This window comes from Lissotriton vulgaris, chromosome 1_1, assembly GCF_964263255.1.
Source record: "Lissotriton vulgaris chromosome 1_1, aLisVul1.2, whole genome shotgun sequence".
Classification (NCBI taxonomy): Eukaryota; Metazoa; Chordata; class Amphibia; order Caudata; family Salamandridae; genus Lissotriton; species Lissotriton vulgaris.
Window position 1 is genome coordinate 847,195,751 of NC_141685.1, and position 17,244 is coordinate 847,212,994.

Below are 17,244 nucleotides of genomic sequence, written 5' to 3' on the forward strand. Positions count from 1 at the left end.
ACTCATACTCCCCTTGCTACGCCACTGCTTATACCCCTAATTTCATATGTCTTACCACTCTGTGTACCTCCCTCTAACTTCCTCTTATTCTCACCTCCCTTTTTCTCCCTTGCCTCTCCCTCGCCCCTCTCTTTCTCCCTCACATTTCTCTAATTCACTTATCCCTCTCTACCAATCTATGTTGTTGAACCTCAACTCTTTATACTTTAAGAATGATCAAATCACCACCCTTCTTGCTACTTCGTTTCACCTCTCCACCTACCACTGTCCCCTCTATTTATCAGCCTCCACATCTTCTCTCCCCAACATGGGTCAAACCTCGCTCTTTGCTTCAACTCACCTCTTTACTTTTCCTCTCTTTGCCCCTGTCACACTTATGACCACTACTTTTCTATGTTCCTAAACCCTCTCTCTCTACAGCACTTCTCTTTACCCCACCTCTCGCTTTCAAATAACTTCTTGCTACCCATCACTCCCACCTCTCTCTCATTACCTCCCCTTTCTGTACACCACTCTCTTTGTCTACCTCTACGTTTGTACTTCTATACGGATGTATGACGTTACCACGCATACTTTTACCACGCATACCTTTACAACGCGGTATTTACAACGAATACCGTTACAACGCATAGCGCTTAGAGGTGCTGGATAGTGGTAAGTATAATTTTCTATTCCAACTCCAGTCCCCGTGGACACTAGGGAAGGTGTTGGATAGAAAATTAAACTTATTCCCTATCCTAGAGCGCCCCCCAGCGCAATGCGTTGTAATGGTATGTGTGGTAATGCCTGCGTTGTAATGGTAGTGCGTTGTAAAAAATGCATGCTAAAGGTTGTATACCCTTCTATACCTCTCTCTCTTCCTTTCTTTTATCTCTCCTCTTTGCCTCAACCTCTCCACCTCACTCCTCCCTCTCTCCACCTCACTGCTTTGATTCCATCTCATCTCCAATGATCACTTATTAATCTACCTCACCCCATTCTCAATCTGATTTCTCTCTTTACTTGGCCTATCTATCACTCTCTCATCTCTCCACAAGTCACCTCCTGCTGCCTTTCTCTAACCCTAATGCTAACCCTCCTTCCTCCCTTCCTTATCAATCTACCCTGTTTCTCTAACTCACATCTAACTCATTCCTACATCTCTTTGTATCTGACCTCTCTCGTTCTCTCCCGGTTTCTTTTTCGCACTACCTCTCAACACCTAAATTTTCAATTTACTTTATCATTTTTAGGTCTTGCCTACGCAGCGCACATGCGCTGCATAGGAAAAAGACCTGTAGCAATCGCTACGGGTTTTGTCCCAAAAACGTGCATGCGTTGGATTGCCTTCAATGGCAACCCGTGCACGTTTGCAAATCCCTTGCGGGAGCAAGCAGCTGGTGCCATATGGTATCAATTATCGCGTCTTACTGCTCACTCCCGCAAGAGAATAGTGCAGGCCCCCTCCTCACATCCCTCCCCCTGCTGCCGTGCGAGGCACGCATGTGGTTGTCTTAGATTTCTGGCCTGCCAAAGGTAAGCTAAATGTCCTTGAAGTCTCTATTGAGCACGAGTGTGGTCTTCAGTGTACTTATTATTTCACTACCTTCAGGAACTTTTGCCTCCCTCAGACACTTCTTTTTTTGGGAGGGGTAGCGGGGCAAGGCATGTTACTGACTTCCGTTTCTCTCTCCTTCATACTATATGTAAATGTATGAAACTTATATAGCGCAGGACTTACCCTGGGGCATCTCCGCGCTTGCTTAGGGAACCCGTCCTGGTATTCCCCTGTGAGATAACCCTGGAAGGGTATCCACAAGGTGAAAGCCAGGCATCCCGCCGCGAAGGGCCAATGTGGAGATTAAGCAAGCTATTGCCCAGAGTCGCAGAGTGTGAACCCGTGAGTCGAGAAGGCACTGGAGCGAGAATTATCGAGTCCATGGGATTATTGAGCCCAAGACCCGCCGAGGCGGGGAATTGAACCCTGGTCCAGGGCCGAAACTCAAGCTCCAGGTCTGCTGCCTCTAACCCCTGAGCCACACTTCTCCACCTTCATCATATCTTTGATGAAGAGGGATATTCAAATTGGAAATTAGCTACCAGTTCTGTGCATAGGCACACTAAAACATTCCAGTTTCTCCAAAAGCATTCAGAGGTGTTAGTCTTGCCTGTGCCATGGTTGAGTACTGCTTCAAAGGAGCATGCATGGTGTTTGCCAATGCACCGTTTTAAAAGCAGTGGTGTTGGCTCTTTAAGAATGCTGGATGGTCTGTACTCCATTCTTCCTGGAGATGTTCCCTTAGGCTAAGTAAGACTGCTTCTCTTCTATGCAACAGATGGGACCCTGAATGACGGAGCTCCGGGAGGAAGTGCTGTTTAGCATTTCTGCAACTACTTTTTTTCAGTCTACTTCAATAGGTTTTATTGACTCTCTTGAGACGTGCACGATGTTAGATGATAGTTACTCTATCTAGTAGGGTCCCGCTGTTATTATATGACTGCAAATTGGAAGACATTGGTACCATGAAGCACGCTCTATGGGATTCATCATTATAGGGGAAATTGTGAGCACTCCTGGAACAAATGTTTTACACGGATTCTGAAACAAAGACTAGTTTTTCTGGCACTCAGAAATGTGAAAGGTATTCCAAGTTATTGAACCCAACGCTACTGCTAAATATTGCCTTTCTTTGGGGGTTGGTTTGTAAGGCTCAAAGCGGCTGGGGCTTTGTTATACTGCTTGATCATGTATATCAGAGACCCGCCTGCCATCCTGTAAATACTTTTTGGAATCATATCGGCCACTTTGAATTAACCCTTTATTCCTGTAGATATTCATTATAGAGCCCCAATACCTTCAACAATGGTGTCCTACTTCCTGGGACTTGGGATCAGATAAGGATCAGCTTACCGAAGAATGATTTATTATTGTGGGCAAATGCATATGCCTGTAGTTCCTAACATCCAACAATTTACTAAGGATTAACCAAGACTTTAGGGAGTCACTCCAACGTTGTGCAGCATGCAACTTTAATAGAAGATTCTGTCAGTCAAATAACTTTCACAGGTGGAATTGTTTTTAGGACTTGATAAAACCACAATGTCTCGCATGAATGAGTAGACTGTAACATTTTAGAATTTATACAGTTTTAGTTGTCAATTGAAATTGTTCACAAAATACCTAAAAGTGAAGGGTTAAAACAGCCTATCTCCTCAATTGTAATATACATTTTTCTGTTGTGATGTCATGAATTGATGGGTCTTTCATGGTTTATGATGTCACTAAGCACATATTACCGAAAGGCATACAATCTTTAATAATTTATGCAACTTCAGTGATTGTTCTTGAGTGACTACTTGGTGGTTTTTGCAATTTGAGTTCTCAATAGCAATCTTGAGCGTTACCTGCTTTTGGGCATTGTCATATTGCACTCAGGCTTTCCATCTATTATTGTAAATTAAATCCTGACCCTACTCGCCACTAAAGAGCCTCCATTCAAGATGTAGCATCTTAGAGCCTTGGTTCTAAGTACTGGCACTGCTCGGAGTCCCTACTAACACCTTCTTTCAGACAGTTAACCATCAGGGCTTCTGTAAATAAATGCTCTCTGGTTTTCTCCTGAAAGGTGTGAAATAGTCTGCTTTTTTAGACACTCTCACAGGCACTCTCTCACAGACTCTCACAGACACTCTCTTAGAGAAACTCGCACAGACACTCTCTCACAGACTCTCACAGACACTCTCGCACAGACTCTCACAGACACTCTCTCAGAGACTCTCACAGACACTCTCAGACTCTCACAGGCACTCTCTCACAGACTCTCACAGACACTCTCTCACAAACTCTCACAGACACTCTCTCACAGACTCTCACAGACACTCTCACAAACTCTCACAGACTCTCACAGCCACTCTCTCAAAGACACTCTCTCACAGACACTCTCTTGCAGACTCCCTCACAGACACTCTCTCACAGACTCTCACAGACACTCTCTCACAGACTCTCACAGACACTCTTTCACAGACACTCTTTCTCAGACACTCTCTCACAGACTCTCTCACATATACTCTCTAACAGACTCTCCCACAGACACTCTCTCACAGACTCACAGACTCTCACAGACACTCTCTCACAGACTCTCACAGACACTCTCTCACAGACTCTCACAGACACTCTCTCACAGAGTCTCTCTCACAGACACTCTCTCACAGACACTCACAAACTCTCACAGTCTCTCACAGACACTCTCTCACAGACACTCTCTCACAGACGCTCTCTCACAGACACTCTTACAGACTCTCTCTCACAGACTCTCACAGACACTCTCACAGACTCTCTCACTCTCTCACAGAATCTCTCACAGACACTGTCTAACAGACACTCTCTCACAGACTCTCACAGACTCTCACAGACACTCTCTCACAGACTCTCTCTCACTGGCTATCACTGACTGACTCTCTCTCACTGTCTTACTGACTCTCGCTAAAATACTGACTCTCTCTGAAAGACTGACTCTCACTAAAAGACTGACTCGCTCTCACTGACTGACTATCTCACTGACTCACTCTCTTTCACTGACTGACTGACTTACTCTCTCACTCTCATTCACTCTGACTCACTAACTCTCACTGACTGACTCTCACTCTCTCACTGACTCTCACTGACTGACTCTCTCACTCTCACTGACTGACTCTCTCACTCACTCTCACTGAGTGACTGACTGACCTTCACCCTCCTGTTATTTATGCCCCCATAACAAAAAAACACAACAAGCAACCATTGGGACAGGCAGATACAAGTTGCCAGCATTGAAAGGACAAAAAAGACTCACGTCAATATTTTTAATACTTTTTTAATATAGTTGTTTAGTTGTACATAATGCTTTTTTGATCATATCTAAGGTAACAAAAATGCTTCTGACATTTCTTTATTATAACTTTTCTACATGCTGCAAACTTCTGTACAGCACAGCTTAAAGACATAGGTAAAGTCAATATCTCTGGCTAAACACTTATAAGTTCCCAAAGGCGAGACCTATTGGCTATGCCAATGCTTGTTACCAATGTTACCTATCTACATTTCCTCTAATTCTGCTTCTGTTACCTCTGCCTACTGGTCTCATGACCTTACTCCTGTTTCATGAACTCCTGCTCTACCTACTTGTCAATCTATCATTTACTCCTCTGTCTCTTTCTGTGTAATTCCATTCTCTTCATCAACTCAACTCTTCTCCCTCATCTCTCGCTACCTCTTCATTGTTATGAATCTTTCTTACCTCATCTCCACCACAACACTGTCCATTTCACTCACACTCTATCTCTTTGTCAACCTCATCTCCCTTTATCTTCCTCATTCATTTATCTATTCTGACTCTTTTCTTGTGGAAGAGGTGTGGCGCCGCGGCCATGGCGACTGACTCCGGAATCTGGGATCACGGTCCGATCCTCGGCACCGGCGGCAGATTATCCCAGCACCATGTGACTCTGGGCAATAGCTTGCTTAATCTTCCCGACGTCCCCCAGCGCCTAGAGACCCTAACGGGTGATTGTGCGCTTTACAAAATGTGGATTATTATTATTATTTTCTGCCTATCCACCTCTCTCTGCTGCATCTCATCTCTCTTTCTATTTGAGCTCTGTCCAGCTCGCCCTTATTTATACATTTCCTTTTCCTCATCTCAGACTTTCTATACCTCCCTACCTTACTCTAAAACATTACCCACCTCTCAATTTCTACCTACTTCTTAACTTTCTAGATCTTTCCTCCCGGCCACCTTACCTTTCTCTTTCTTCCTTTCATGTCTCCCTATGTCCTCTATTACTCCATCTCATCTCTACCTCGACCTTCTATCTCCCTCTTTTTTACTTCTCTCGCCATCCCATTCTCATTACCTCTCTGCATCTCATCTCACACTCCATCCCATTTTTATTACTCAGCAGAGCCAATGGAGAATGTTTAACTGTATATATATATATATATATATATATATATATATATATATATATATATATAGTCCACAAGTTACCCAAGGCGGTCGCAGAGCCTTACGCATTTCGGGCATACCCCCTTTCTCAAAGGCTCTCTGCTCCCTAAATGACCGCCATCAACAAGAACACCAGTATTTCTCCCATCTTTATTCTGCAATACAGATCAGGTGAGTTGCAAAATCAAAATGCAATCTGGGACCGGTAGTCCTTCATAATAGAACCCAAGTGGGCTCGGTGGCAGCCATCTGGCAAAATAGTCCATAATCACAGGTGTGTCTTGATGTTAGCCCTCGTTCAAATCTTGTGCCAAAAGATCCAAACCGCTGAATCAGCCCTCAGCAGTGGAACCGCTCAGATTTGCGGCTGTGTGCCTGGTTCTCCCTCTATCTGAAGAGTGCTGATTAGGAAATGCGCCCACCTTGGGTAACTTGTGGACTATATATCTATATATATACATGTGAACAAGGCTCACTGAGAGCCGAAACATCATGCGCTAACTTGAGCTGAATAAATACTTGCACGAAATGGTCCGTGACTGCGTCCCCTTGTTCGGGGGGAAAGCCTGAGTGAAGGAAGCAAGACGTGGTATCCTGGATATATATATATATATATATATATATATATATATATACACACACACAGCTCAGCATGGTTGGCACTGTGCTAATCCTATGCTTAAAGACTTTGCTGTAGAAATGGCAAATTACTTTGCCCCTTTCAATCTTGGCATGGATGGCACTGTGCTAATCCTATGCTTAACAACTTTGATAATTAAGCAGATATTTGAGGTGAGCAAATGAGGAGTGTCACTGGTGTTGTAGGATGCTCTATTCAGAAGCTGCTCTCCATCCACACTTGGGAACTACCCAGAGTTCTCTGCTTCTTTATTTGCTTAAATAATGCAGCACTCTATGTCTGCAAGGGTTTTGTTTTGACTTATATTGGGGGCTCCCTTGTGCCTGGACAAAGCAAAACGTTTTTGAGGAGCTATAATGACAGCAAAACATGTGCCAGTGGTTGCTTTTATTCATATATATGACCCCCCGGTCGAAATGCGTCGCCAATAAACACCTTGTTTATACACGGATTACTGAAGTGCGAGTCTGTTTGCTCCTCGTGCAACCCTATCGAGAAACCTTTCGCCAATATATATATACGGAGTTTATGGAGTTTTCCACACTCCGCGGAGCTCGCAGAGTTCAGAAAAACACCGCTCCGCATAGCGAGCGTGAGCAAGGTAAACAAATCTTACTCCAGACCACCTCCCGACGAGATTTCTCAATGCAGGCAGTTGCAGATGATCGCTACCACTCCAGTTGAGAAACCTTCTATTCACGTTGAGGAAGCTGCTGCCTGAGTAGAACATCTACTCGAGCGGCATAAAGAAGAAGCGCCCTCTTGTTCTGCATGTGGTTCCTTTCAATCTGATTTTACAACACAGGACAAACGCCCAGCGCTAAAAATCAGCACTGGTGTCACAATGTAGTGCACACCACCGCTCAGCAGAACACTGGGAACTGCGCCTAGGCCTACATATTACCTGTAGGTGGAGCCATGGGGGGCTTCTGAGATTTGCCTACACAATAGGCTTCGAGTGACCTTTATGTCTGTTTCGAATGGATCTAACTATATTATTGGCCCAGTGATAGTCCAGTAGGTTTTTTACACAGGTATTTGCACCTGTCTAAACTTTGAATTACATCCCAAAAACGCTTGGAAGTGGATTTGACTAGAGTAAATATATTTTCATTCTATTTTCTGTATTGTTTAGATCCCTATAGTTTGAGGATACAGATAGAGTGCACCTCTAAATCACCTTCAGTTTTCGGTGGAACTCATCAGTTTTATGTGCTCCCTTTTCAGAAATTCTAACATAATCCGATGTTGTTTGGCATAAAGTGCGCGTTTGAATTAGTGGAAATTGGGTAATAAATCGAAAGCTGTTCCGAACAGGAATTAGGGGGCCTCGAAATTGTCTTACTCAGGGCACCAAAAACCCTCAAGAAGACACTGTCTCCATGCTACCCTTCTGACGTTTCTAAACTGTAAACAGCAGATATTACTAGCACCTTAAATCATTTTATAATTCATTTCCTTTTTTACAAGCGCTTTGCACGTGCGTGCTCTTTCCTGCAGGTGACCGGAGAGACTCTTTTTACAACAAGCACGGAAGTACAAAATGCCAGTTTTTCCGTTGGTTATTTCATTTTTACAGATGTTTAATTTTGTGTTGTCGTATAATAGTCAGCAGTTCTTAGAGGCGCATTTATTGGTGAAAACCAGACCCACAGTGTCGCATTCGCAGCTTAAAGAGGCTTCACACTGCGCCTAAGAATGTATTAATTAATCGAATCTTTGTGCCTTCATCTTCAGAGGTAAGGCAGAGGCTGAACCAGCAGTCGGCGTATGACAGCAGAGCTACGGCCCCCGCTCATAAAACATACAATGTATTCAAAAAGACCTCAGGGTGTACTCATCAATGGGGGCAGGCAAATGTATGCGCGCGCTGTGATCGCGTGGCGCGGAGGGTTCATGTAAAAAGTTCTTAATTAGTCCCCGAGTGGCTACCGTAGAAGGGATGATAAGAGGTTGCCGCGGTTAGAATTTGCGACGGGGGGTCTTACTCCTTTGTTTCTCACTGCAAGGCCTCCAAGCCTCGGTGTCTATCTTTTGTATGGGGAGCGGAACCTATTAGCGGCTAAAAATGCGTTATCTCTCGTCACAACATCAAGAACAGTTTAAAATGGGTGTTTAAAAAAGAATGTAATACCTGCCCTTGCTCGCTATGAATCAGAGCGCTTATACCAATGCAAGGCACACTCTCCTCTAATGTGGAGGGCGCCCCTCCTCAAAAAAACAGGTACATAGATTATAGTGCTTAATTTTAGCCGGTGGTTTCCGGTACTTGGCACCACCACTTAGTTGTCAACACCAGTGCTTGCGACAGTCTGTTACCTGGCACATTTTGAGATGACCACAACAACAGTTAACTATTAATTCAATGTACATCAAAAAATGGCTACTACCTGCCACCTAAGTTATTCTTATAGTTCAGGGGACAAGAAATAGTCACAATCAGGGCTTTAAGTGGGCCGGGTCTGTCCGGGTCTGAGCACCGGCAGTTTTTTTTGGGGGCCCTCGAAACGGGTCTCTATCGGGCTCTGTTTTCGTGGCTGGCAAAGGTAGACCTTTCTTCATTTTTTTTTTTTTAGACCCGTTTCGAGGGTCCCAAAATAAAACTGCCGGTGCTCAGAACTGGCCCACTTAAAGCCCTGGCGGTTGCTGCTGCGATGTTTTCTCAGTTAAGGATAAGGAATTATGCTACTGCAGTGAGAGTTGTTTCCTCACTGAGTAGTGGAGGTATACGTCATGCCAGGTGAGCTTTGTTGGAGGAAGGGAAATCCTTTAAGAGAGACATTTTCTCTCAGGATTTCCCTTCTCTCTTTCCAGCGCAGGAGCAACGTCGTCGTCGTGGGGCCAGCCTGGGATGATGAATAACTGAAGAGGCAGAGGACCCCAGGCAGCCTGCTCCAGCACGACCTTCACTTAATGAATTGGACGCCTGTTTTGCATTGGAGAGATGGGGAAATTAGTTATCCATTTGTCTACCATTTTAGTAATGTTCTTTTTCTGTTGAGATTTTTTTGACAACATAAATCAAATATACAAATAAGAAAAAAACAATCAATATTGAGGCGCACTTCAAGGCCTTCCTTTGCTGCCCATGCTACGAAAATTAACTAGATGTCAACCCTCTGCAAACTCGCTCTCAACTTGAAAGATTCTGGGGCTACATGTAGCCTCACATCCTTTATGGTTTTTACTACGCTCCGACAAGTGGTTCCACTTTTATGCCATCCACATCATTGCTTCCAGTAACTTATCAAACTGAAAACGCTCTTGTTCCACAAGCACTTTAAAGGCCTATCATCTTGAACATTCCAGATGCTAGCAAACATACTCACTCCGGCGAGTGAGAACACTTGTATTAATTGTATAAGAAAATGTCCTCATAGGAGGTGTGGGGCCAGGACTTTAGGTGGGCCCGGGTCCCTGTGAGTCTCAGACCTGGTAATAATTAAAAACAGACCCTAGAATAATTTCCTTAACTGTTCTGGCAAATAACACTGATGGAGTTATGAACAATTTGTGTGAAAAAAATGTTAAAGTAATCCATGTCACCGATTTACTTCCTGTTCAAATTTTACACGTTGTGCGTAATCTTGCACTCCCTAAGAGTGTCAGCTATTTTCATGACGTTGTTTTTCTGTTCTTTTGGGGGTAGCTTATAATTCTCGTGTAGAACACATTTTGAACAGTCGCTTCAAAGAGTTTATAATGAGCACTGACTGAGAGCCCTAAAGTGGAGGCTGAAGGCCCGTTTGTCTCAATTTCTGACAAAGCCTGTCAGTGTGTCAGAAAGATGTTCAGAATACATGGTCATCCAATCCTTGGCCTCTCTGATAGTGCATAGAGCAGTGATCACATATTACAGTTGCAACTGTGCGTGAAGGATGTACACTGATATCAAAATATTGACAAGGTGAAAGTAAATAAATTTGGGTTTACACTGGCAGTCGGATTGCCCTGTAGTTTTTCGAATTTGATGTCCTCCCCGAGCCATGTCAGGTGGCGAGCTGTGGTGCACATTACCTTTCCAAGATCGTGCTTGTACTTGTACAGATGCAGTTACTAATGCATGTGTTTTGTCTACATTGGAACACGAAAATGTTTGGTATGTTTATGGATTATACTTAATAAATATACCTTTTAGCTTATTTTATAATCTTTTGCTGGATGCGACTTCATGATTTTCTTAAGCACATAATTCTAGTTATCTTGATTAAGACCACGCCCCTATTCGGATAGACCACACCCCTTTACAAGATTAACCACGCCCCTTTTAGAGCACCCCCAGTTTTTTTCCCCACTTAAAGCCCTGGTCACAATTGCCACACTTGTAAGAGTGTGTTGGTTAGCAGTTGTGTTGTTACCATCATTGGCATTTCTGGCAAGGGCTACCTGTGATGTCAGTTACAGTAGCCTCCTGATGAAAGCCAGAACACTTAATATTTTTTACAAATTAAGCACTAAATAGAAGGTTTTTTGGCCGGCCCCCTTCTTCCGTTGGCCTGTTCAAATGTCATTCACATTTTGCTTACACCAGCCAGAGCAACGTTGGTCATCCCACTTCTATTGGCTGCCTTGCACTGTGAATGGCACTAATTTGACCTGATCACATGTAACCAGTTGCTGAAAAGAAGTGCACTTTTTAACTTTTTTATTTATTTACAAATGTATGTCTACCTGTCAACAGCAGCATTTTTACTTTTTTGTATGTTTCAATTTTTGGTTTCCGTTGCATATGCTTGTAAAAAGTAGATAAACAAATACTTATAAATACCACGTCCGTCTTCCCGAGGCCAGACCGAATTGCTTTTAGAATGCTTGCTTAAGAGTAGTGCTCAATAGGGGGGCATACTATTTCTACGCTCTGACAGTGTGTGCATGCCAATGTACCGGTACCTAGCTGTTTGCCCAAGATCACATGGTGGTGTCAGCTAAATAAACTGTGATTGTCACTGACTCAGCTACCCTGGTTCCAGTTCCAACAGCCTACTGCTTAACCTAGACCATGTTTGAGCTTCCTCTCCTCGTACCGCACGTCACCCCCACACCCCACACGGCTCTCAGTGGCAGCCAAGCCCTCGAACAGGTCGAATGCAGGAGCGGGGTCTAGTCTCAGTTTGAAAGGTGAACAGAGAAGGAGCAATGAAGCAGAATGGACGGGTGTGAAATATGGACCCATTAAATGGGGGGAATTTTGGTATGGGTTAGTAAGTGAGACCCACACTGACCACTCATGTCATGCGCACCACAGTATGGACTCTCTCTTGCTCACAATAATAGCTGTTTTTAACTAACGCATGGGCTGAATCTAGACGTATGAAAGCACCAATGTGCACTGGTAGTACTCAAAACTCTAGCAAGCAGGCTACACTACATTATCTTACTAAGTACACAAGAACTCTAGCCAAACTTCTTTTTTCTACTATGAATATTTGATATCAATACTTAATCAATATGGTAATGTCAATTGACATTGACAGTGACATTGTTAATCAATATGTAGACAACTAGACCACACATAACCGAGTAATTTGCATCGCTGTTTTTAAGTGCATAGGACATCCACATATAAGGGGTCGAGGTGTGGTATTCGACACTAACAAACACAAGAGGCTTTAACAATCCTAATATATTTAACGCCATACATAGGCAGACGTTATTGGTAGAATTGCTAAATAGGATCCTTTGGAAATCTCACTGGGATATTTTGACAGTTACCACTGAAGGAGAATCTGTGTGAGGGGTGTGCAAATTAGGCCCAGAAGGGCAAGGCCCATGCTAGATTATCAGGACATGTCATTGGTTTCTATTTTGATTAATTGCATGTACATATTTGTTGCCTGGCTGTTCTGAAAACATGGACCGACTCTCTTGGACCTAAGTTGGACACCACTGTTTTATGGAATAGGAAATGTGACAGATAGGACATCACTTGTCTGCCAAAGAACACTATTGGGACATTCGCTGCTATCTGCAAAGCACATTTTCCTCAATGTCATTACAGTCCTTAATTCGCAGTCGAGCACTTAGTGTCCACTTCGTAGGAAAATCTAGCACACCACAAAGGTTGTATCAAAGCCGGCCTGATGTTTTAACGTATACAATGTAAACCGGCTTTTTTTTAAAACTAAAACACTTGTACAAGAGTAAAATTACTCAATATGGTTATATTTAATATCTTCTACAGAATACCGATAACGGCTGTGTCAATCAGATTTTGAACCTGGGAATTAATCGACATTCTTATTATGTGAACACTCCTTTGGCTTGACTTCATAATTGAGGGGCAGTCAATTAACTGGAGTTAATGCCCACTGTAGAGTGGGAACACACTTCAATGCATATAATTGCTCTATTTATCATTAACTGTAATCTCGAGTTTAGTTTAAATTATTTTTGTTTTCAATTGTGAATTTGAGATCATGAATAAAAAATATTTGGCCTGAATGATAATACCAGTCTTAACAATATTAAGGTCACCATTGTAGATTTATGGAAAAAATAATTAAAACCAGAATTTTGGTGCAGGTCAAAGGGCATCCCGAATCTCCGACACAGTTCTCCGCCTCGAGGGCATGGACATTATTATATGGAGATCATTAGTCACTGAAATACAGATTTTTGACGGATTCTCGTAGAGAAAATTATTTTGGCAGCCACTGGAGTGTACCAGATGGCCCATTACCAGGGGGTAGGCCGGTGAGAGCCTCTCCGAGTCATTTAGAAAACGTCAAACAGAAGCAAGAACCCTGTCAATTTTTATTGGAATTAACTACATCCTAGTGTGGACACAGGTTTCACCTTGGATCAGAAAAATGAATACAGAGAGATATGAATTGCGTAATATAGCAGGTTAAAGAGGATTCTGCCTCGGGGGGCTCATTTGCTGGCAATGTATTACCGACCTGTGTTTTAGCAAATTTCACCCTTCCCCTTTGTGCTGTATCAGGACCATTGACCTTGCTCGAAATGTATTGGAGTCTAATTGACTCGAGGTGTATGCAAGGAGTTCAGCAGTGTTGCACGCTTAACACCACATTTGATGAAGTCCCCAGAAAATAAGGCCCAGGTTGCTGCATATTCAGCAGCATGTAAAGTAGAATGTTATCTGGAGAGACAGGTATTCTGTTGTGGAAGACTGCTTTGGTAAACAGCAATTAAAATGCAACTCAGCCATTTTGCATCTTGTTCTTCTCCTCCCATGTAGATGTCAAGAACCTTGAGAACTTCCAGCTGGTGGAGGGTGTTCATGAACAGGTGAACTCGGCTCTGTTGGACTTTACCATGTGCCACTACCCGCAGCAGACAGACAAGTTTGGGCAGCTTCTCCTCCGGCTACCCGAGATCAGGGGCATCAGCATGCAGGCCGAGGAGTACCTCTATTACAAACACCTGAACGGGGATGTGCCGTGCAATAACCTCCTCATCGAAATGCTGCACGCCAAGCGAGCTTAGCGCGCGACCACAAGAGCTGGTACTTTTGCAAGACGAACACTCTGAGCTGCTCCAGGCAATGCCCTTAGTAAAAGGAAACTGGTTGTAAGACTATGCTAATGGTGTGGAAATCAAATACTTAATACTAATAAGTGATGTATCAGGGTATTTGTAAGGCAAAACTGCGAATCACAAGCTGTTCATCCTCAGAGACTTTGGTTGGATGTCTGACTCAGTGTGGCAAGTGATGGAACAGTTCTTGTAGATCAAACTGGATTTATTTCCACTACCAAGGAACAAAATAAAGAAACACACTTGTGCTGTAAATTGAATCATGTGGAGAACCTGGCAGTGCACTCAATTGTCTCTGTAGAGCAAGACCAACTGGACCCACAATGCACCCCACCAACATCTACGCCATACCTCAACAACTCAGAACACGTTCCATCGAGTGGTGTGCTACCTTTTCAGGAAATTTGAACTATTACTAAAAGTCGGCAAAAATGTGTTCACTTTCTCAATGTAGTTCGTTTTCTATGTCAGTTCTTCAAGGACATCTTCTAGTATTTTGAACCATAAAAAAAAAATGTTTCAATCTCTTTTTAGGTGTCTGTTAAGAGAACACTCCTCTTCTAGCTTATACAAAAATATAATGCCTAATTGCAGAGATAGACCTAAGATCTAAATAAACAAAGTATATTTATAATGCTACGGTGTTGGCCTGATATGGGACATAAGCAGCATCCAAAACGTGTTTAGCAGCCTCTTTAGTCAACTTCAAATTGAGGGTGTGTGTTACGCGAACTTGAACTCAAAACCTACACAAGTACATGAATTACATATAAGAATATGTTTTGGTATTGCAGAATTGTTTCCTTCATAATCATTAACGAAGTTGCTTGTCACTCCGTCAGTAATAAAGATAATTTGGTATTTTGTCTCGGTATAGGTACTGTTTATTTAACCAACAAAGAAAATACAAAGATGGTAAGGTAGATTAGCCGTTTGATCACCATGGTAAATGTGCGAAGAAGTGTTCGTCCCTGAAAAGCTATTGTACAATACCATTTTTATACTTATTTATTGGGGAAATGTAACGTTTGGTTATTGCAAACAGATATTAAGATATTGCCAGCGCATAACGTCATGCAGAAAATGATGTTAAGAAAAAGTTAAACCTTCAAAAATGATTCTAAAATAATGTATAAATCATTACATTTCAGCTGTTAGCAATGATCACAAAATCTACTAACTTAGTAGAACAACTGAGGTAGGAAGAGCACTGTTTACTTTCTTCCTTTCAAAGCAGCCTTGTGCGTGTGCGCCTGTGTTGAAATCGGGAGCATATGTCTACAAGAGCCATGCTTTTCTCTCAGCACAGGAAAGTTGCATACATCTTGGTATCTACACACTCTTAGGGAACTTTTAAAAGCTGGCCAAATATGCTTTAGCAGTAACATTTGTTGAAGGGTGACTGGCTTTGGAAAGCTAAGATTTGTACAATGGAAACCACATAGAATAAAAAAAAATCATAAGGACGCCATGTCAGCCAGAAAGCAAAACAGTAAAAGTTTTTTTCAACTAGGAAAGAGTGAAGATGTTCCAGTTCATACGAAGTAGATGAAAGACTGTGATAAATCACATTTTGGAGAAGGACTAATAATTGCATTTCTGTCAGGAAACAAAGATATCAGTATTATTACATATCATACCATGGTTTGGAAGTCTTGCCTTATTTCATTCTCCAGAAAGTTAACTTTGCAAGTGTGAATTAGTGTATTTTTAAAAATAAAGTATTAGTACTTTAAATTCAGATATAATATAGTGTTTACATGCATTACGTCCTGTGGGAAAGAACTGTGATAATACAAATTGCAAAGCAATGATTTCTTTAATTTTCAGTTTTTTTTGATTGGTAATTTTTTTACCAGTACTTAATTATGTCGAGAGACACTAAAATCAAGAAAGAAATCTCATTTAGATTTTTTTTATTTTTTGGCTGTACAATCACTTGTAGAAAGTTTATACAATTCTTCAGCCCCTTCATTTTTCGTGAGGATTTATGCAATGGTTTATTTTTATTGTATATCATAGTTTCATTGTAGATGAATACAATGCTAATTTATTATTCATTGGTTTCACCTTTATGTAAGATATATCCAGAATGAAGAAGCCAAATATATGTGTTTACTGTAGCATGTCTTCAAGTTAGTGGAACATAGTTCAGGGACATACAACCATCTTTAAAAATTGGAATAATTTCCTCAAATAAATGTTTGTAAATCTTTATAATCATCAATGTACTTTATTTAAAATCTATTGTAAATTATGAGACTTGCTACTTCCAGTGTTGAAGTGAACTAAAAATCATTGTTCTGTTGTAAAATATTTGTAAGCATTGTACAGTAACATTGTATACCAAAGACATCAATTATAACTTCTGTGTTAGACCAAAACAAGCTATTTTATGACTTGTGTTAAACTGCTGCCACACATTTCTCTATGCTTAGATACAAACCACATACATTCTCGCCTCTTCAGCTCATACAGTACATGTTTCTTTCAATAATTTGGCTTTGGAAAACAAGTGAAACTATTTTGACAAATTTATTGACAACATGTTAAAAATATTGCCAGACTACTGGGCACCAAATCCACCTTTTACAATTATACATTTACATCTGAACTAGAGTTACCACCAGATAACACATCCCAATAGAAATGTGAGCCACTTGGCCAAAATAATTAGCCCAACAAACACTTTATGTTGTCCATGTGATTGTGATGTAAAAAAAAGTCTGAATCGCCTTTTTGTTCACGGCAAAACACTATTACACGGATGGAAGTCTATTAAACATGGAAATGTGAGTTGTTGTCTACAGATCACAATGATCTATGTACAGGGCTAAATAAAAATACAATAGTATAAAAGATAAGTAGCAGTGTAATTTTTTTATTGCTATTGTGGTGTTTGTGAGAGTGATCTTGCACTGCAGGTACAAGACACATGCTGAGGAATCAGACCTGGTTTATCTCTCATCAATAGCATGCAGATCATGTTTTCCCTGTTTTGTTTGGCAATGTGCAAACTATCTACACTTGCCCCACCATGGTAGAAATTGCAGCCCATTACCAAACCTTCCCTAATTTGTTCAGTTAGTGGCACATGAGTTTACAAAATACTGACTAATTCTTTTGGAGAAAATTCCAATT

General features: G+C 41.8%; 1 protein-coding gene across 5 annotated transcripts in view; it reads left to right on the top strand.

The window, feature by feature from the left end:
* NR5A2 (nuclear receptor subfamily 5 group A member 2) overlaps positions 1-16,962 on the top strand; it is a 356,855-nt gene extending 339,893 nt beyond the window's left edge. For all 5 annotated transcript variants that reach the window (XM_086957712.1, XM_086957721.1, XM_086957737.1 and 2 more), the window contains one exon: positions 13,805-16,962. In XM_086957712.1, the coding sequence (XP_086813838.1) occupies positions 13,805-14,052 (248 nt within the window). In that variant the 3' untranslated portion in view covers positions 14,053-16,962. The remainder of the gene's footprint in view (positions 1-13,804) is intronic.
* The last annotated feature ends 282 nt before the right edge of the window (positions 16,963-17,244 follow it).